General features: G+C 47.1%; 2 protein-coding genes across 3 annotated transcripts in view; one reads left to right on the forward strand and one right to left on the reverse strand.

The window, feature by feature from the left end:
- LOC139052699 (uncharacterized) overlaps nt 1-11,287 on the reverse strand; it is a 63,354-nt gene extending 52,067 nt beyond the window's left edge. Inside the window, exon 1 of the mRNA XM_070529747.1 lies at nt 10,963-11,287. Within this exon, the coding sequence (XP_070385848.1) occupies nt 10,963-11,143 (181 nt within the window). The 5' untranslated portion in view covers nt 11,144-11,287. The remainder of the gene's footprint in view (nt 1-10,962) is intronic.
- On the forward strand, nt 777-19,988 carry LOC139052697 (uncharacterized). 2 transcript variants are annotated; one of them, XM_070529744.1, is made up of 4 exons: nt 777-966; nt 6,793-6,890; nt 15,155-15,404; nt 19,672-19,988. In XM_070529744.1, exons 1-4 carry the CDS (start codon nt 823-825, stop codon nt 19,822-19,824), a joined length of 645 nt encoding a protein of 214 aa, XP_070385845.1. In that variant the 5' UTR covers nt 777-822; the 3' UTR covers nt 19,825-19,988. The 2 variants fall into 2 exon arrangements, with proteins under 2 accessions (XP_070385845.1, XP_070385846.1); XM_070529745.1 differs by lacking the exon at nt 19,672-19,988 and adding an exon at nt 15,756-15,947.
- The last annotated feature ends 245 nt before the right edge of the window (nt 19,989-20,233 follow it).

Below are 20,233 nucleotides of genomic sequence, written 5' to 3' on the forward strand. Positions count from 1 at the left end.
ATTCGCAGTTTCGCCCAAAAGGCGAAGCACCGATTAGGACAGCAAATTAGTGGATAGGCGTGTGAAGTAATGATAGTAGTCTTAGAGGCCGTATAAACTCGCAAACATTCGCTTACTAACCAACTAGCCCGCGAACGTGTTGTAACTAAATTAACCAGCACGGGGATACGCGCGCACAGGTAAACACGAACGCATCTCGCTCGATGAGCGCGGCAACTCGATGTCAAAATTCTGGAGTGGGGAATTGCGGCAGCAGCAGCAAGCGAATTGACCTTCATGCATTTCTCGCTTCAACGCGAACGAAACGTCGAAAGCACAGCACATACGAAGCTACCGACACTACGCCCCGGGGTGCAAGGAGTCAGTGGTGGCTGTCATATACGTCTCAAGACAGCCGGAAATTTTCGATATCCTCGCCTTCCTCGACTACTTGAAGTACTAACTTAGCGCGATAAAACACGGAAACAAGAAAGGCGGACAAGGACAAGCGCTTGCGCACGCAAGCATACGACTACACCCGGGGAGGGGGGGGGGGGGGGGAGGGTAGGCGACAGAAGATCTATGGGCCCCGGGTGCCAGATGACCTAGCTACGCCACTGCTAGTATAAGGGGCTTCTTTTTTTAGCGTCGTGCAGTGGTTCAGGTCGGATGCCATTCGTTTTACCATTCCATTCAGTTCATTCTGCCCCGCGCTGCTATAGAGGAATCGTCTTTGGCAACGTTCACTGGGAAGCCAGCGTATTTCGAACACCTCACAAATGGTCTCAGGCGTTCATTGACGGTAATTCAGACCTGGTAGACGAGCAGGTGCCCTGCTCACCAATGGTCGAGTGCTCCCGCCTCAGGCACGGCGTGCCATTCTTCGACGACCCAAACTCGACCGAGATGATGAACTTCAAGGTCTACGAGCTCCACCACGTCTCCGACGATCCTAAGGTTATGTTTGAACAGATCTCCGAAAACAAGGTGAGCGGCCAACTTGCTCACTTCTCCCTGTACGTCCTTGTCAAGGGTGACCTGCCCCGAATTCGGGTATACAGCGTTGATAGGCTCCCCAAAAGAAATACCACATGCTGTATTTACCCGGTTCTAACGCGCACTTTTTCAAGAGCATGAATTGCTAGAAAGCAACATACGCGTTAGAAGCGAGTAACAAATCAAAGTTACGATAGTGAGAAGATATAGTCATGGTCATCAAACATTGTCGTAATTCAACACAATCTACATGGCGCTACAGCTGTAGGAGCTGTGGAGTTCGTTATGCCATTATTTGTTCTTATATAAGGTGTTCTTTTTAGCTCCACCAAACTGTAAAAAATTGCATGTGGCAGATAACACAATTATAACCTTCGAGCTAAACTATACTCGATGAGGCAGCCATTACTTCTACAAGAAACCAAATTTCTAGTTGAATAATTAACACGACTGGATTAATTAACTTTTATTTAATTACTTTACGGCACATATATTTCAATCTACGAATTGTGGCTAGTGAGCTTGCGAGACTTATCAACTTTGAACGGATTCTGAGGACGGCACTGGTTTCGGGATATGCGCCGACAGAGGGCGGTAAAAACGCGCTGTTGTTCAACTTACGTTTTTTTAAAGGAAACATTGTTTTATGCATTGAAGTACAAAAGTAACTGGAATGCCAGTGCATTTCGTCGGACACTGAAAATTATTATCTCGAAATTAATGGAGTCCTGAGAATTTGTTTCGTGTCGATATGCCATTGCGTACTCGTATAGATTGATCCAGAAACAACTCGTAGATTGAAACAGGTGCCGTAAAGTGATTAAAAAGTTATTGCGCATGATTATGTTAATTATTCAATTAACCATTTTGATTCCTCGCAGAAGTAATGACCATCTCATCGAGTAATTTATATCAAGGCTTAAAACTGTGGCAACTGCCAGAGGCGATGTTTAAAAAATGTGGTGCCGCTAAAGAAACACTCTGCATATGCATGTATGTATATATGTATGTATATCTTCAATCAACACGACTTCAACCAACCAAGAGAACAGTCTGGCTTCATGAAGGGATATTCTACTATGGGTTACATCCGTTAATTAAGAAATCCGCGAACCTCTCTATATGGCGTTCATAGTTTATGAAAAGGCATTTGATTCAGTAGAAATACCAGCAGTCATGGAGGCATTCAGTGATAAAAGAGTACAGGAGCCATACGTAAATATCTTCGGAACTACCTGCAAAAGATTCCACAGCTACCTTGGTTCTCCATAACTAGAAAGATACCTATAAAAAAGGGGGGGTCAGGCGACGAGACACAATCACACTCCCTCCAATGCTATTTACTGCATGCTTAGAAGAAGAATCCAAGCTATTACACTGGGAAGGCAGAGGAGTGAGGATCAACGCCGAATATCTCAGTAGCCTTCTGTTGGCAGATGATGCCAAGTTTAGCAACAGTGGGGACGAATTACAACAAATGATTGAGGCCCAATTAACCGAGAAAGTGTAAGAGTGGGGTTGAAGATTAATATGCAGAAGACAAGAATAACGTTCAATAGCCTGGCAAGGGAACAAGAATTCAGGATTGCCACTCAGTATCTAGAGTCTGTACAGGAGTGCGTTTATATAGGTCAATTGCTCACAGAAGACTCCGACCACGAGGAGGAAATTTACAGATGAGTAAAAATGGATTGGAGTGCATACGGCAGGCATCACCAAATCCTGACTGGTGGCTTACCCCTGTCGCTGAAAAGTGTAGAAGCATTGTGTTCTACCGGTGCTAACATATGGGGCAGAATCTTGGAGATTAACAAAGAAGCTCGAGAACAAGTTAAGGGCCGTGCAAAAATCGATGGAGTGAAAAATGTTAGGCGTCACGTTAAGAGACAGGAAGATAGCGATATGGATGAGATAGCAAACGGCGATATAACCGATATTCTAGTGGACATTAAGAGAAAAAAATGGAGCTGGGCAGACCATGGAATGCGTAGGGCAGATAAGCGGTGAATAACTAGAGCTACAGAACGGGTATGAAGGGAAGGGAAGCGCAGTCGAGCAAGGCGGATAATTAGGTGGAATGAAGAAACGAGGGAATTTGTAGGCGCAAGTTGGTATAGGCTAGCACAAGACAGGGGTAATTGGAGATCGCTGGGAGATGCCTTCGTCCTGCAGTGGACCTAAATAAAAAGAAATAAAGGCTCGTGACGATTATGAATACGCTGAAAGAGCTGCGTTCTCGTCAGGCATGTTACAGAAAACAAAGAGTAACTGATTACAAAGAAAATTACTTTGGATAATGTAATTGACTAGAGTTACCGATTACGGTCTCACGAAAGTAACTCTGCAATTCCTAAAAAAGTAACTGATTACTTTCTCCCCCCTTTCATTAAAATTGCACGAATACAGTAAATAGAAGGAGTTGGCCAGGCTCTTTCATTGAGTCCACTTTAGAACTTCACACGTTGTCTACGTTCACTAAGAATTGCGTTCTAGAACTTCTGCAATCTCCCCTCTTTTTCTTGTGACGACATCCGCAGCGACATCTAAAACTCTCTCGACATTTGCGCGCTAGAGAGAAGGGCTGTGTTGTAGCGGCACGAACAATTTGCTCGCGAAATTGCGCATGGTCACTCAATGCCGTGGTAACGTGCTCGGACATGCGCGACAGTGACCGACAGTGGCAATATGCGGCGACCGTGACCGACTGTGATTGTATGTCTATGCTCCTTTCTTTCTTTATCTCTACTTGATGCCCCATGCGTGACTCTGTCAAAACAAAGCCTAACGTTAAACACGCCGAAGGAGACTCAATAAGCGACTCGAATACGTTCACGCCAGGCATCGTCTAGCTAGATCTAATCAAGCATAGTGTCCCTGTATACGGGAACACTAGTCAAGCATGGGCTTCAAGTTAAGAGCAAGCTTTAACTTCTAGGCTCATATCCATATACATGGAAAGGGTTTGGGTACGGGCTGGTTGGTATTCCAGTGTTTCAAGCATCACTTACAGCGGGTACGTAGAGAGGGACCAAAAGAACGACGAAGACAAGAGCTTGTCTTCGCCGTTCTTTTGGTCCCTGTCTATGCACACGCTGTAAGTGATGTTTGAAACAATATATACATGGGAACGGGAAAATCATTTTTCTCGGCAACCGCTGCACCGCATTTCGATGAGGTTTCGTGCAGTTAAAAGAAAAGCTAAAATCCAGTGACTGTAGGAAGCGAGTTCTTGATTTGATTCTTGAAATTTGCAGAAAACGACACTGTATCAAGTTTGCGGCTTTGTAACTGGGCAATGAAAAAAAATTCACCCACGATTACGGCACACTCCCGAATGTGAAACTTGAGAGCGACTCTATACGTGTTTTCATTTCGCGATATACTGGCTGACGCAGGCAATCTGTCTCGTGCAGCACGTTCCCAAACAGAGCGAAGTGTGGCGCGTCCGCTTCACTGATCGGGATAACGCGAGAGGCAGCGCAGTCTAGTAACGTTGAGGCAGCGCGTGGGGGTCACGTGGGCGCGATTTACAGCAGCCGCCGCCGACAGACGGCGCCGCGGTAACTCAACTGGTAGTGTTAGAAAATCAGGTGTTAGGGTATTCAATGAAAGCAGTGAACAGACAGTGGTATTACAGGGCCAGAAAATACCTCGGGTAAGAGAATATAAGTACCTTGGCGTATGGATAAACAAAGCCAAAAGATACATGGAAACACAGGAAAACACATTAACAGTGAAGGGGATGAGAAATGCGACCATAATGAAGCACAGAGCGCAATAGGTACGAGGTGCTCCGGGGTATGTGAAAAGATGTAATGGTTGCAGGACTTACGTTTGGAAATACGGTTGTTTGCTTTGAATCAGGCGTACAATCAGGACTCGATGGGAACCAAAGGTCAGTGGGACGTTTCACATTGCGCGCTCACGGGAAGACTAAAAATGAAGCTGTGAAGGGGGACATGGGCTGGACTAGTTTTGAAATGAGGGAAGCTCGCAATAAAATTGATTATAAAGAAGGAATGAGCAATACGGAAGAAAGTAAATGGGCTCGGAGAGTGTTGATGCATCTGTACAGGAAAAATATTGATTCACAGTGGAGGAAAAGAACTAGGAAGCTTACCAGCAAGTATGCGGCCTGCGGGGTGGGCAACACAGCAACAACGAACGTCAAGCGGAAAGTCAGAGAGGCTGAAATAATCTCGTGTGGCGGCAATGGAAAAGAAACCTGCCATGAGTAACTACTTAAGAGGAAAAAACGAAATCAGGAAATAAACAATTTATCATAACTCAAAGGGAAGCTCATTACTTTTTGAAGCGAGATAGGGATGCCTAAGAACACGCACCTACAAAGCGAGATGTAAGAAGGAGGAAGAAGCACGTGCTTGCTGCGGTAAAGCTAGGGAAACGATGAAACATGTTTTATTAGAATGTGAAGACGTCTGCCTAGTGGTCGATTTAGGCACCACTGGCCTCCTTGAAGACCTTGGGTTCAACGAGAGCGGTGGAATGTTAAACGTGTCCGCAATAGAGATTAGTAAGAGGCGATTGGAAGATTGGTGGAAGAAAAGTAGGGAAACGACAAAAAAAAACGGAGACTTACAATATCAAAGTTCGCAATAGGGGGCCAGAAAATTTGGTTGTGAGAGTTCATAGTGGGTTTTTTTTCTTTTATAACCTAGGTAGGACATTAGGCAGTATAATAGCAAGAGCTAGGTGGCGCAACCCACCTACCCGTTCCAAAGGAGAAGCCCATAACATCCATCCATCCATGGTAATAGTATCGCACGCGAAATGCGAAGACGTGGGTTCGCGGTCCGCCTGCGACCAGTTGTCTTCTCACCCATTTTCATTTTCCATTCTTTTATTATTTCTTTAATTCAATTAATAGGCACGATTAATTTTCCGTATGCTGGACGTCCTCGGTGTCTTTGCTTGTAGGCGTCTTATGATATGACTAAATCGGAACCCTCAGTTTCCTTTCTTCTGGGTCATATATATGCGGTGCCGGGTGACACGAGATAAATTGTCATCATCGTCGTTATTACCATCATCAGCATATATTTATGTCCAGTGCGAAAGGGCCTCTTCCAGCGACCTCTAGACAGGGTAACCCTGTCTTGCGCTAGCTGATTCCAACTTTCGTTTGAAATTTCCTCATTTCATCGCCCCAGCTAATTTTCTGCCGTCCTCGACTGCACTCATTCCCTTCCCTCGGGACCCATTCTGTAACTCTAATGGTCCGCCCTACGCATTACATACCATCATCATCATCATCATCATCATCATCATCAGCCTGATTACGCCCACTGCAGGGCAAAGACCTATCCCATGCTGCTCCAACTACCCCGGTCATGTACTAATTGTGGCCATGTTGTCCCTGAAAACTCCTTAATCTCATCCGCCCACCTAACTTTCTGGCGCCCTCCGCTACGCTTCCCTTCCCTTGGAATCCAGTCCGTAACCCTTAATGACCATCGGTTACCTTCCCCCCTCATTACATGTCCAGCCCATACCCATTTCTTTTTCTTGATTTCAACTAAGACACCAGAAACTCGCGTTTGTTCCCTCACCCGCATTACGTATATTGATAGTGGAACTGGCGGTGATCTGTTCCGGACCACCGCCAACTGCACTTGGCTCCCCGAAGCGGCAAGGTGTGTGTCGAGGGAGCTCCCGAACAACCCGTGGCAGTGTGTTGAACGAGGTTTAATCATTTATCCGCGGAGCCTCAAAGATGTGCGACGTAACGTCCTAACCTAATTCTCTTCCATTTACCGTCAAAATCGCCCCTTTTCCTTTTTTTTCTTTTTAATGCAGGACGATAATTACACTCTACCACCGTTCGTGTTTCTTGGGACAGGCGGTGAGGTCATCTTCAGCGGAAAATTCCACGGACGCTCTGTCGCCACCGACAAGTAAGCACATTCTTTTTCTAGGAAAAGGTTACACGTGTGTAGTAAGGTATATTTTTCCTCTAAATAAATGTAGAGTAATGAAAGAACACGCTTTACCAACAGCGTCCTGTCCATACACATTCTCGAAGTTGTGGACGCTCTACCGCGCTCTTCCCGCCATTGAAACCTTGACACTTACTATGTATGAACGTCAAGAGAACTTGAAAGGTATTTGAAATTGATATTAGCCCCAGAAAGCTTAAACAGCTTTCCTTGTGCAAAAGGATTAGGACAAGTAATTTCACCTTATTCCTAGTCATTCTATACAATCGCAAACGCACAAAGAACAATATGTTTATAGGGTAAAGAAATAATTGGTATAGTAGTTAATAATTATTTGGTATAGTGAACTACTCACAACTGAAAGCTTCCTTCTCAGCATATAAAAAAACATGAAGACACAAAACACAAAAACACAAAACCGGTGTCCGGTTTTGTGTTTGTTTTTATTTGAGCCACACCGGTTTCATGAACTATCTACCAACAAGCCCAAGAACAAGTTAGATCCCAAGATGTCAAAAGCCTTCGCATTAACTTTCCCGCGCATAGAGCGGAGTTTGGAGGTGTCAAATTTTGCACATGAAAAGTTGAACCTTGGGCTATGTCAGTAAGGTTAGAGCTGGTTTCAAAATGTCGGAGCTGACGTCAGCGACATTACCGCGACGTCATGACACCGAGAAAAAAATTGCTGACGTCGTGTACCAATTCGCGACTCCATAAAGCCCCTCAATCTCCCAAAGTAGCGCCATTCACTTCTCTCCTCCTCCGCTCGGCGCGGCCTCGACGGTGGCGCCGCCGGCAGTGGGCCTGCCGTAGCAGACGACGGCTAACACGCTACGGGAGGAAATCCGCGGAAAAGTTCGTTCGAGTCCTGCGGAGCAGTTTTTTCAATCTAGATCTTGCTTTGTCAGTCGGTAACTGGCCTTAAGAATGTCGTGTCGGATTTGCGGAAGAAATAGAGAAAAGCACCATTATTCAAGGCGTATTTAAGGCGTAAAGCGCGCGCACGTTGAAAGTTCGTGTTGCTGAAACACGACACAAGCACGCGGTGTGCTCAGACACGCGAGTAATTACCAGAGTTTCAGGTTTTGACAGCGCGAAAGTATGTGCACGTGGTTTCGTAGGTTAATTTACGTACCTGCAGGATGCTTTTGTTCGGCCGGCGCGTGAGAGATTCCGACTGTCTGCGGTCAGCAATGCCTGGCAGCAGGGCCGTTTCTTTTCCGCGCCTTTTACAGATGTACGTAGCTCATGCACAGGTTGTGGTGGCCATGAGCAACGTTTTCACACATAGGCGGTATAGATAATTTTAACAACTTACCAGCATATGAAATCGTTATTTATTTATTACAGTGCAAATGGTTAGAATTTGATAGAAAAGAAAGAAGGAACTTGATGGGACAACTGGAAAGAGGTTCAGAAAATAATTATCCCCCTCCCTCATTGGCACCAGCAACACTTTTGTTGAAGTGCTAATTTTATCTCTGTATACTACGTGCGTCTGTATTCTTTTGCGTTGTAAGTTTTCACAAGGAAGCAGTGTTGCGTTAACTGGAACAGTCAAGGCACACAAGACAGAAGAAAAGTTGATTCTTGGTTTTTACATCCCAACACCACGATCTCATAAGGCACGCCATAATGGGGGCTCTGGATTAATTTTTTTTTTTGCAGCTGGGGTTCTTTAACGCACCCCCAATGCACTGGACACGGGCCCGTTTTGACACGGGCGTCAAAAGAAGAGGTTGGAGGAGCCGTGTCACTTAACAAAGCCGCGCGTTCTTTGCCACTTGCTCGAAGTCAGCCCGCCCGATCTTGTGAATCCACACTTTTCTTCGTTTTGCGTTGCGCCCGGCGGATGGTAAAACAAAAAGCTTTTTGCCGTCACTGGGTCTGTTGTGGCAACCGTAGGCGCAGCAGCACGGCATCGCAATTAAGCACTCGGCCCTAACACATTGTATAAAACTACCGCGCTCCTTCAAACCGCCTGCCGTACTTCGTCGCGGAGGCCCAAAAAATGGGGGTCGCAGGCCCAAGATTGGGGGTCGCAGCGCGCTGGAAAGAAAAGATATACAAAAGCGCGGCGCCTGCTCTGCGCCGGAAAGAAAAAAATATACAAAAGCGCGGGGCCCGCTTTCACGTGACACAGATTGGCCAATGGGGGAGCGGAGGAGGCTGGGGCGACAGGAGGAGTGGAGGAGGAAGCGCCTGGGTGAGCGGGGTGGCGGAAAGATCTAAGAATGGCGCTACTTTTGGAAAATTGAGGGGCTTTACGACTCCAAGTAGATGCCCGCAACCTAGCGGCCACGCCGAAAAACAGCCGATCCAGGTTCAGGTTCAGATTTGAAGCGAAAGAGGGTGTCCTATCACAGCTAAAGCCCCTTAAACTTCGTAAAGTAGCGAGATTCTCCTCCTCCGCCTTCACTCCTCCTCGTTTCTCCTCTTTCACGCCCCCTCCTCGACCGTGGCGCCGCCTACACCGCTGGAGCGTAGCAACGGCACAAACACAAGCTCCTCGCCACTCCGCAGACGTTTTTCGAGCGATAATGGCGCTGAAGCTCGGCGCGAGAGCCCACGTGGTGCTATTAGGCCAATAGCGACGCGGCGTTGACCTCGGCCAGAGCGCGCGAGGAGGAGGCGGCATTCTTCAAAGCACGGCGCTACTTTACGAAGTTTAACGGGTTTCAATCACGGCATGCGCTGAACGCCTGGTAGTTCTCAAATCATCGTGATACCGCCGCGTATACAAGCCCGAAGTGAAAAAAGACCGATGTCGAAATACTTTTGTTTTGCACTATTATGCGTGTCATTGCGGTGGAAAGACAGCAATGTATGACTTCATTGTTTCTTAAAAGAAGCAAACGACGCGCATCGAAGAGTGACTTGGATGAGAAACTTTCGCATTGGGAAAAGGTAACTGATACTATACCATTATCAAAACACCTCACTCGGGTCGAGTTATTTATTCCCGACGAGTAGGTCATTGCTTTCTTTTTGATTAATTCATATATATCGCTGGTATTTCAAATCACAGAGTATGTAATTTGTTTAGGCAGGCGCTTTGATGAGTTATAGCGATGTACGCTTAAGCTTCATTTGGCTTCTGTTCATTTATATTTTTCTGCCCCAGCATTAGTGTCGCTAATCCTTTAGGCGCAGCAGGGTTATTCTCGCTGATGTACTTTTGTCTGCGGGCTCGGTAGCAGGATTTATGACTGCCTCAGAACGTCTCAAGCTGATCATGACTCATGTTACGCCGCGAAGCGACACATCGCTTTCATAGCACGATTTAGTTTGGCGGCACAAACAGAAGATGCTGTTTCCTCATTCAACGCGGCGAGTTGTCAGTTTATTGGCTCGCAAGAAATTTAGAAGCAAGTGTAAACAGCACTCGTTCAAGCTTTGCAGCGTTTGACCTGCGCACAGCTAGTCTGCGTTCCGACGCTGTGCACACCTATTCCATTACAACTGGTTCAATTCGTTTACGACTGATGCATTTACACTGGTACAACCGACTTTGCCGAAAGGAAGCCTTCGCTAAATTTTGGAAACCTGTTGAAAGAAACTCAACTTTGTCCCATTGGCTGTCATTCACTTTTCACGTTTCACCGGGATTGAGAATTTCAACGGGCGATATGCGTCCGCTGTGTTCCCTAGTCCGGGCCCTAGTTACCTCGAGCACTGCGTACTGCGAGCACTTGCAAGCGCAGTGCAGTGTCATTGGACGCGTTGTACGTAGTAATACCTCGTAGCAAAGATGTATTATCGCTAGTAACCCGCTTAGTCTTGTGGACCGTCACGAAACACTCAGCTTCGACCATTCGTGCGCTATCGGTGTAGTCACTCATTTATTCTGCGTATACAGCGCGCATACATTCAAGTGTGCATCCATTCACTTATCGACACGTTGGCGATAGAGTGGGCGTAAATTTCCGTGCCAGTTTGGGTATAGATGTGTGTAGATACTGTGCACGGAACTTACTATGACGGGAAGCGGCGCCACCCCTTTTGTCATTGTTTAACGAGCCGTACTCACTCTTGCCGACGTTCCGGGGCTGAAGCACTTCCTTTGAAGGCTGTAGCGATACATCACTGGCGGATGAGCAAAGTTCCGCATCCTCGAGGAAAGTCGTACACATCTCGGAAGTGCCGGTAACACGTATACCGGGACAGTTGCAGCAGCGGTCCGCGAACTTGGCCACACAGACTCGTTCCATTCCTTAACATGCCAGTCACTATTTTTGCAGCTACCAACTGCACGCGCGTCTTCGTTCCATGTCGTTCAATCCGGCACGATTGGAGCACAGTGCGTCAGCGAAAGCTCACTTGCATTACCGACAGCTGATCGCAGAGAAGCAAGGTGGAAGCGGTAGTGGTTGGTTTCGTATTGGGGCGCTGTTGCCGAGGCCACGTGGCGGCGCACCGCCGAAAGCGCCATCTCGTTTCTCTAGATCAAACTGCTCCGCGAAAAGGGTGTTTCGGCTGGCGCAGAGCGCAAGCGGCGTAGCGTGACTAAGCGTGACTTAAGCGGTGACTGACCGCATGTGACGCTCGCCCCCTCGCCCAAAAACGACAGACTATATGAAAGCGCTTTTTAACAGCGGGGCGATCGGCTGTCGTCACTGAGCATGCGCACGAGTGCGCGCTGTTTCGTTTGGCGTAGGCGAGAACTCTGCACGCTATCCCCAGTCTAAAGAGCGAGCTTTGCGCTTTTATGGCGAGAAGTACTTCGGCATGCACGCGAAAAGGATGTGGCGAATCTGCCTCGCTACATTTTTGCGTTCGGAAAACTTCTGTTACCTATTTAACATTCAAGATATGTGCGAGTTAAGCGCTGCTTCGCTTATAGCTGTGGGTATTACAGCGAGTTTTGCCCGTTGTTGCTCTTCTAGAGAAACAAACGAGAAAGAAGAAGCCGAAGTATCTGCTTACAATATTAACAAACATTTGCGCAACATGGTGCACCAGGAAAGACTTCGTCTTTCCATCTGCTTGATCAACACTACAAAACGCAGCAAAATTGCTTGGCCGTGCGGAGTTTTTTAGGTGGCGGCTCCGTAGTTTACCAGCACACCCGATAGCAGTACTATGGCTACGGAGGCTACGGACGGAATGTCTTCTCCGACCTTCGTGCAATATTCCCTGTACTCGCCGCTAGATGTCGCATGACTTGGACAGGAAGGGGCATGCAGAGCGGCGTCGATCGTTTTTACGTATCATCGTCACTGGCTTCTGGTATGCATTCTTCATGGTTGGTTCCTTCTGCTCTTAGCGACCACTGCTTCCTAATTCTGCGGTTCGCCGATTCGACTACAGTCTCGCAAGGGAAGAGACCATGGCATCTAAATTCACGGCTCTTAGAGGACAGGCAAGCAACCGCAGAGGTATCATCCATTCTCTTTCGATCGCTGCACAACAGAGAGAATCTAGATGGCACAGAACGGGATGACGTGATGGCCAGAGTGTGCGAGTGCTTCAGGTCTTCTGTCGAGCGCGCGAAGAACGCGAGAATAAAATCGTCTCCGACGCGATCCTCCTGCTCTGAAGTGAAGGCGCTAAAATGACGGAGAACAAAGAAGAAACACACACACACACAGGGCGCAGGGTGACACACAGGGTGTCCTCCGTCATTTTAGCGCCTTCACTTCAGATCATGCTTAACCAACACGCCCAACTATCCATCCTGCTCTCGGAGCCACTGTCCTGCGGGCCTGGTGTTGCTCCGGCGCTGGCCTCACTCCGAAAGGAACTTCGGATTCTCCTGCAGCGACACTGGGATGACTTGAGAGCCACAACCCGAGCACAGCAGTCGGAAACGGAAGCGTGGTGCAGCAGAAATGTCCTACGTAGATATCTTTCAACGAAGAGCACAACTCTCTCTTTCCTAGTAGATCCAAGTGACGGAAGCATAGTCGATTCACCAGATGGAGTTCTTGCACTGGCGAGGCAGTTTTCCACGAACTTATATGCCGAACCAGCTGCCACTCCAGCTGTCTTTCCATTCGTTTCACCAGCTGAGCCGCTGGAAGTCTGCGACTCAGACTTAGTCGAGGGCGAGCTATTCTCGGCTTTGAAGTCTTTGAAGCATAATCGCAGTCGAGCATCCGATTGTCTGACAGTTGAATTGTATGTGAAGCTTTGGACACTGTTAGGGAAGCCGTTCGCATCATTGGCGAACAGGCTACTCAGTGAAGCGACTCTGTCAGCGTCTCAGAGAGAGGGGCTAATCACTCTCCTTTGTAAGGATGAGTCGAGAAGCACCGATCCAAGAGCTTCGCGTCCAATCAGACTTCCGAAATGCGATTACAAGCTCATAGCAAAGTGCCCGTGTATGCGACGCACTCCAGTACTCGACACTGTTTTGGGTCCCTACCAGGCATGTTGTGTCCAGGGACGTTCCACTCAGCTTCACGGTTTAGCAGTCAGGGACCTTCTCCTGTGGACAAGTGCCAGTAAACTTCCAGGTATTCTGTGCTACTTCGATCAGGAGAAGGCTCTCGATGCCATAGGTACCTGTTGCGGGTTTTGGAAGAGGCTGGCTTTAGTGTGGGTTTTCGGCAGATGGTCCAAGCTCTGTATTCTCGACCGGCTTCTACTGTTCCCATACAGGATCGCCTCTGGGAGGCATTCATTGTGGGACGTGGTGTACGGCAGGGGAACCCTCTCTCGCCTGCCCTCTACGTGCGGGCCTTTGAACCCACTGCCCAGTCAACCCGGGTATAGCGAGAGCGCCGGGGTCAATGTACCGAATGATGTTGGGTTGATGAGTACATGCAAGCTCTGGGACGCGGCACCTCCAGGTGCCAAGTTCTCTTTCCATCAGACAATGGCGCACAACGATGCCCGGATGTTCTCGCTCCGTTCTCGTCTTGAGTGCCCGGGTAACGACTCTGGCTTTTGGCTCAAGGTCACTTGAAGGGCGCCGCCAACGGGAGCTAAAAGCATGTCTTGCTTAAAACACAAGCGATACGCAATATCCGCGCGTTTCCAAGGGCAACGGCAGGAAGACCAATCACCGTGCAGAAAACGGGCGCAAAACCGGTTCCCGCGGTGGGAACTTGAGATGACGCGCCACGAGCGAGGAGGTCGCGCGTTGGCAGCACAGTTCAAGAGGTGTGGCACTTTGAAATTATCAAGGAATTTTAGTCTGGTTACGTCATTTCTGCGCCCTAATGCACATACACATTGTCAGCAGCACGCACATGATCTTTCACGCAATTAGGGTTAGTATACAGATTTGTCCGATCTTCATGGTTGTGGATGCGGAAGCTCTCGTGGCTTTAATACGTTTCACGTGCTTTCCTTCGCCTGAATTTCGAAGCAAATCCTGGTTTACAACGAAGCTGTTTACGTGACGGACCTGTATGAATGAAGAATGAAGCCTCGAAGAGGGGGGGGGGGAGGCGTTATCTGGGCTGGCTAACGTCCGTAAAGTGAACAAAAAAAAAGATAACGGATGATAGTACGGCGCAGAAGAAAGGACATCCGATTTCACCGTGCGCCGCGCCTACGCAGCGGGGGAGTGCACCCGTGCTGGCAGCCGCTGCTGCCGCCTACGTCTGCTGTCGTGTATACAACAGCGCGGCATTTGCGGCGGGAAAACACGGGGATCTGCGCCGCGGTGCCTGAGAGCCGGATTGTGCATTTGCAGAGGTAGACCACTGCAACAGTTGCAACTCCCAACGAAATTGGGAAAAGTGGGAAGACCACGTATTGTGCGCACGGCCGAAGACCCAGCTGTGATCAGAATCGTTTCGAAATAAGATAAATAAAGAATTACATGTAGACGTTTGTGTGACTGTATGATTTATAATGGGGAAACCTAACGGCTTAAACAGCTTCGCTGGCTATTCCGCCACCATGTATAAATGGTGCGGCACGAATTTTTTTTTTCTCTAGAAGCAAAGGCTATAGAAGTATCCGTGCACTTGCATAGTCATTGAGAGTTGCTGCATATATAACGCGAGATTTCGTTCAAAATTATCACAATTTTTTTTAACTCGAGACTTTTCGAAGTAATAACGGTAAAGCTTAGGCAAATCCATGCATACATACGGTCGCTACAAATTTGTAAGGACCTTATGCAGTCGTTCCCATTCTGGTAGAACCAGCAGGCTTGCAACTTCCATAGACAGTGCCACGGACTGCTCCCTCCAGTGATTTATTTTTGCAGGAATTAAACGCTGTGGATCCGACAGGTTTCAGTGACTATGATGAATACTGTGCAGGATTGCCGTGTTCTACGGTGGCAAGCTGGCTGCCGAACTGGAGGGTGCGCCGTTCGACCACCAGGGTTGGCTGGTGCTTAAATTCTGCGGCACCAGGATCACCATCTCCCTGGCCGATTCGACATGGCAGGCGCCCTGGGTCATCTCGCGCTTCATCAAGAACGACGACGGTAGAGTCAATCCGAATGATAAGGGGCAGGTCAGAGCCATCGGCATCGGTCGCAACTTCCAGTTGGACAACGTGTTCGTGGTTAGTATACAAGCATCCTTTTCAGAAAGAAAAAAATTACCCGGATGTGTCGCGCACATTTAGCAAAGCGTTCGTGTTAAATCCGGTCATCTAGATTCCCCAATTTCTAGAAACCTTAAAAAAATATGTAGTATACACTGTAATTCACACCCTTACAAACTAAAAAAAGGTGTCAACCTGTCTACTACTCGCACACTTACACCATTTCTTGGTTCTAATGGGGTGGATTATAGACAGATTTACACCTTATTCAATTTTAAAGGTGTAAATGATGTTATAGTGTTGCTTTCAACACTCCGTCTGCGTTTACCGTGCTTATCTTTTTTTCCCTGTGTGTATTCCGCACTGAAGGCTACTGTGGATTCGCAAGTCCCAACTTGTCCAGATGAGCACTTAATCCTGAAACGTCTGCCTTGCAGACGTTTCATCTAGCAGCGTGGCGATACCCGGCAAGTGCGCCGCATTTATTAAGCTAGAATCTCAGGCATGAAATCTCTGGCGTGAAAGAGCGGTGAGGCTTGGCCTCCCGATTCCGACAAGGGAGCAGCAAGCGGCGAGCCGGGGACCCCAACGGGTCTCCGCCGGCTAGTCCCTCAGGATCTCAATAAAAGTTCATTGTCTCTCTGTCTGTCTGTCTGTCTCAGGCATGGGTCTCGGACATAAGAGGGGAAATAACTATCGTGCGACAGTTTCGAAGCCTACTTATTAAAACAAAGGAAATTCTCGTGGGAAATAGGACCTCACCATCAAACTAAGGAAATTTACACCCTCTAGGGTGAATTCGGTGTCGGAACACCCTTTTTGCATCCATGGTTTCCCTGAAAATTACGCAAATGGGGATAGTCACTAGCAGAACACCCTTAGTGCACTATTTAATTTTGGGGTGATAAAAGGGTTGCCATTTGTTGGGCATGTTGGCAAACTGACTTGGAAAGCATACTTAGCACCAGCGAACAAGGAAAGAAGGGAGACGACAGCGATAGCGCATTGTGGTGTCGTCTCCCTCCACAATGCGCTATCGCTGTCGTCTCCCTTCTGTCCTTGTTCGCTGGTGCTAAATATGCTTTCCAAGATAAAAGGGTGTTTTGTGCCAAACATGCACCTCACATAATTTAACCCGATTTATTTTTTGCCTGAAGAAAAGCACTTCAATTGTAGGTTGAGATATTTGTATGCAAGGTAAAAACATCCAAGGTTGCCATCACACCAGTTACTTCCTCGGGTGAGATATGTAAATTCACCGCCAGTGTTGCTCATACCAGGTCTTAATTTTTTCACAGAAATGTTCCCAAGAATCTTTCTGGAATTGCAACAGGCAAACAAAGTTATGAAACATTTCATTCAGAATGGCCCTTTATTTCAAATCTTCTCACACTATTAGAAAGTGCAAAACAATGCTAATGCTCACACTCTGAAAGCGATGCAATTCGCTCTTCATGAGCAGCACAATGGCACCCGTGCGATGCCATTACAGACCCTACATAGCATGTTAAAGCTTTCAAGGGTGTGAAACTTTGGCGTATGCGCGTACGTCACATCCCCATAAAGTTACACTGGCGCATAGTGAGATCACTGCGTAGTTCAAACGGAAAGTTAACCCTTGCCATCGCTGTCAGTGCTTCGACCTTTGGGCAAAACTGCCAATTTTTTCACAGCGTAGCAACTTTCCAAGAAACCAGGTGCTGCTGCATGAACAATATTCCTTGCAGATGAAATAAATAAGTAAATAGGTAAATAAATAAATAAATAAATAAGTAAATAAATAAACAATAAAATAAAAATGAAGAGGCTGACACGGAACTCTGGACTACAGTTGATGACAATGGCAAAGGGAATCTGTATAGATGCGCCACCCATTTACTTTCGCTCTATTCCAAGAGGTCCCAGCAGAGGCAAGCTTCTTTCAATACCAACGTTCATCGCGAAACGTTTTGGAGAGTAGAGGTATCATAGAGTGTCCTGCTAAAATTACTAGAGGGCTGAAGAAGGGAACGCATTTGGGCTGGTTTGTTCATGATCACGAGCAGCAAACAGCGCTAAACGACAGGACGCAGAGAAGGCTGTCTGAACCTTGTCTTTGACAACCTCCTCTCTCCGAATGACAGGACGAAGTGGTCTGCATCCTTCTCTTCGTCCTGTTGTTTAGCACTGCTTTTTGCTCGTTGCTAGAGGGAATCAACTCTGGCGCTGCTATTGTTTTCAGTTGGCATGGGGAATGGTGGTTTGCACATCGATACGTCCAACGTTCGTGCTTGTAGTTTCAAACATTCTTACGGCTTCATTAAATGCACCTTTAGAGCACAGCTCTTAGGTGCGTGATCCTGCGGCGAGCGTTGGTGGCGTAACCAAGCGAGCGAGCACAGGGAAAGATGAAAGGGCGAACCCAGAGTCGGAGATGAAAGATGTGAGCTATGAACGGTGGAGACCAATAAGAGTGGTGCCTTCAGCGATGCGCTTGCAGAAAACTGGTGTTATGCGGACCCGCTCGATGCATGCTTGTATCTGGTTCCAGCCGGGCTGCTCGTTTCGTGCTATCGCCTGCTTGCGTCAGCTCCACTCATGCTTGTTTGGTTTGCTTGGTTTAGTCTCACTCGCGCTTGTTTTGATTGCCATGGTTTGCAATTGTTTTGCAATCTAATTGTACACACAACGCGAATTGTGCACTACTTTCTGGAAGCCCCGTGGCACTAACGATTACACTGGGACCTTGGACGAGTCATGTATAAAAGCAGACACTCTTGACCCGCAGATCAGATTTTCGACAATTGCCGACTCTGCTACATGTCCCTCTAAAATTCTTTGCCTCAATACATCGCGAAATCGAAATGCATATAGTAGAGCTGTGTTCAAATTTCAGATTAAGGAGTATGCAATCGTCGATGAATTTTTTTTGTGCCTTTATTCGCCTTAATTTCGACGTCAACATCCACATCATGGCTACCGACTACCTTAGACCGCCACATTGAAATAAAAGTCCTGCCCAAAGGTACTGCAGTCAAAGCGGAATTCTTCATTGAGAACACCCTGCTACGATATGGTGCCCTAGAAGTCCTCATCACCAACAGAGAAATGTCAACTACAACAGAGTTTGCTCAAGTGAGCTTGTGATATGGCTGCACAAATGACTTCAGGACAACCGCCTACCACCCGCAGAAGAGTGGCCTTACTGAACGCCTCAATATTAAACCAACCACAAGACGTGGTCAATGTAACATAATGGATGCCGTTCTTCCGTATAACATTTGCTTACAACACGGGAGTACAACAAACAATGCAGACGACATCGTTCAGGCTGGCTTGCAGAAGCAAGCCAACGATGACGCTTGACACGTACCATGCTGCCAAACATCAGTGTCGAAGACTACATCTTGACGTCGCTGCCTACCTCCAGTGCATTGGAAAAGCCTAGCAACTGGCCTGCCTAAGCATCAAGAACCAGCAAAGGACATACATACTACATTTAATCTTTGACAGTATCTGAAATACCAGCCTGGCGATAGCATCAGGATTTCAACACCAATACGCTGGCATGAACTCAGTGAAAAGATGCTGCGACATTATTTAGGGTTGAACATGATACCCAGACGTTTTGCTGTAGGACTGCAAGGTCCTGCCCGAAGGCGTCGCGCAATCGCAGCGGCGCTGTACGCCACCTGAAGTCATCCGCGCAGTGCATCCTAAGCTGTTCTACGTGTGCTGATGCACTGTAGAAACATTCTTATTTGCTTTGTTAGTGTGCTTTTCTTATACATTTTTATTTTTCTGCATTCGTGTTCTGCTTGCAGCATTGGGACGATGTTTTTTTAAGAGGGGGGCATCAACATGTGTTCACTGTTTATCTTTTCCTGGAGACTATTTTTCACTGGCTAACCACTGTTACAAAGTTATCGCTCAGTACAAGACCAACTTCCTATATCGTAACTTTCTCTGGTGTTGTCGCCAATTTGAGAGCCTTCAGATTAAGTGCGCAAAGTGAAAAGTGGTGCAAATTCTGGAACGTATGCGAGAGCTAACTATAACACTAATGTACGAAGAGCTATGTATAAATAGCGAACAAATTTGACTTGTGGATGAGATTTCGAATACAGACGACTGCTCACCATACAATGCTGCTTTTTTGGTGGGCAAAGGTTCACCCAATAAATAATGTCATCTTTAACGGTTTTAGCAGTTCTATTCTTCAGTTACTGTAATGTGACAATACCATGCAGTGCAAGATTAAAGCCTTTCCGAATGTATTTCTCAATGTTTTGTTTTTCTTTTCCAGTACAGTGGCATGAACCTCACACCTATACAGCCACGGCCATCACGTCGCACAAGCTCAACCACTCGCACCACAGCGCCCAATACATATTTGCATTCCACATTTTCTAATTTTGCCAGCAGAATGCCCGGACTCACTGATAGCAGAAATAAATAGTCCTTGCACCACTCATCAAAACAAACTGAGCAAGTTGATTGATACTTGGGAAAGCCATTGTAATGCAAATGAGATGGGCACATACAACAGAAGCCAGGACAGTGCCCGGCCAGGCGCTGCGAGGCTTGCCACTATTTTTTTCTAAAGTTTCAAGGTCTACACGCTCCATTTAACAACAAAAGAATGTAGGAAATATGCAACGACTCCTTTCAGCATCGAACTTCCTCTTGGGACATAGGTAGGCAAGAAATAGTACAATCTGGGCTTTGGTGTTCAACTCTTTATTAACAAACTCCAATGCGATCTCCACACTGGCTCAAAGATGCCTGGAAATATATCAACAAATGCAATGGCGATGTATAATGTGAATATTTATACCTGAGCATGACGATGCTTGGCTAAAGTGATC

This window comes from Dermacentor albipictus, unplaced genomic scaffold, assembly GCF_038994185.2.
Source record: "Dermacentor albipictus isolate Rhodes 1998 colony unplaced genomic scaffold, USDA_Dalb.pri_finalv2 scaffold_29, whole genome shotgun sequence".
Taxonomy (NCBI): Eukaryota; Metazoa; Arthropoda; class Arachnida; order Ixodida; family Ixodidae; genus Dermacentor; species Dermacentor albipictus.

Excerpts from the sequence above, each read along its gene's own strand:
- LOC139052697 (XM_070529744.1), top strand. The coding sequence starts at position 823 with ATGGTCGAGTGCTCCCGCCTCAGGCACGGCGTGCCATTCTTCGACGAC. Across the intron at positions 967-6,792 it reads AACAGATCTCCGAAAACAAG|GACGATAATTACACTCTACC; the intron begins GTGAGCGGCCAA and ends TTTTTAATGCAG. Across the intron at positions 15,405-19,671 it reads AGTTGGACAACGTGTTCGTG|TACAGTGGCATGAACCTCAC; the intron begins GTTAGTATACAA and ends TTTCTTTTCCAG.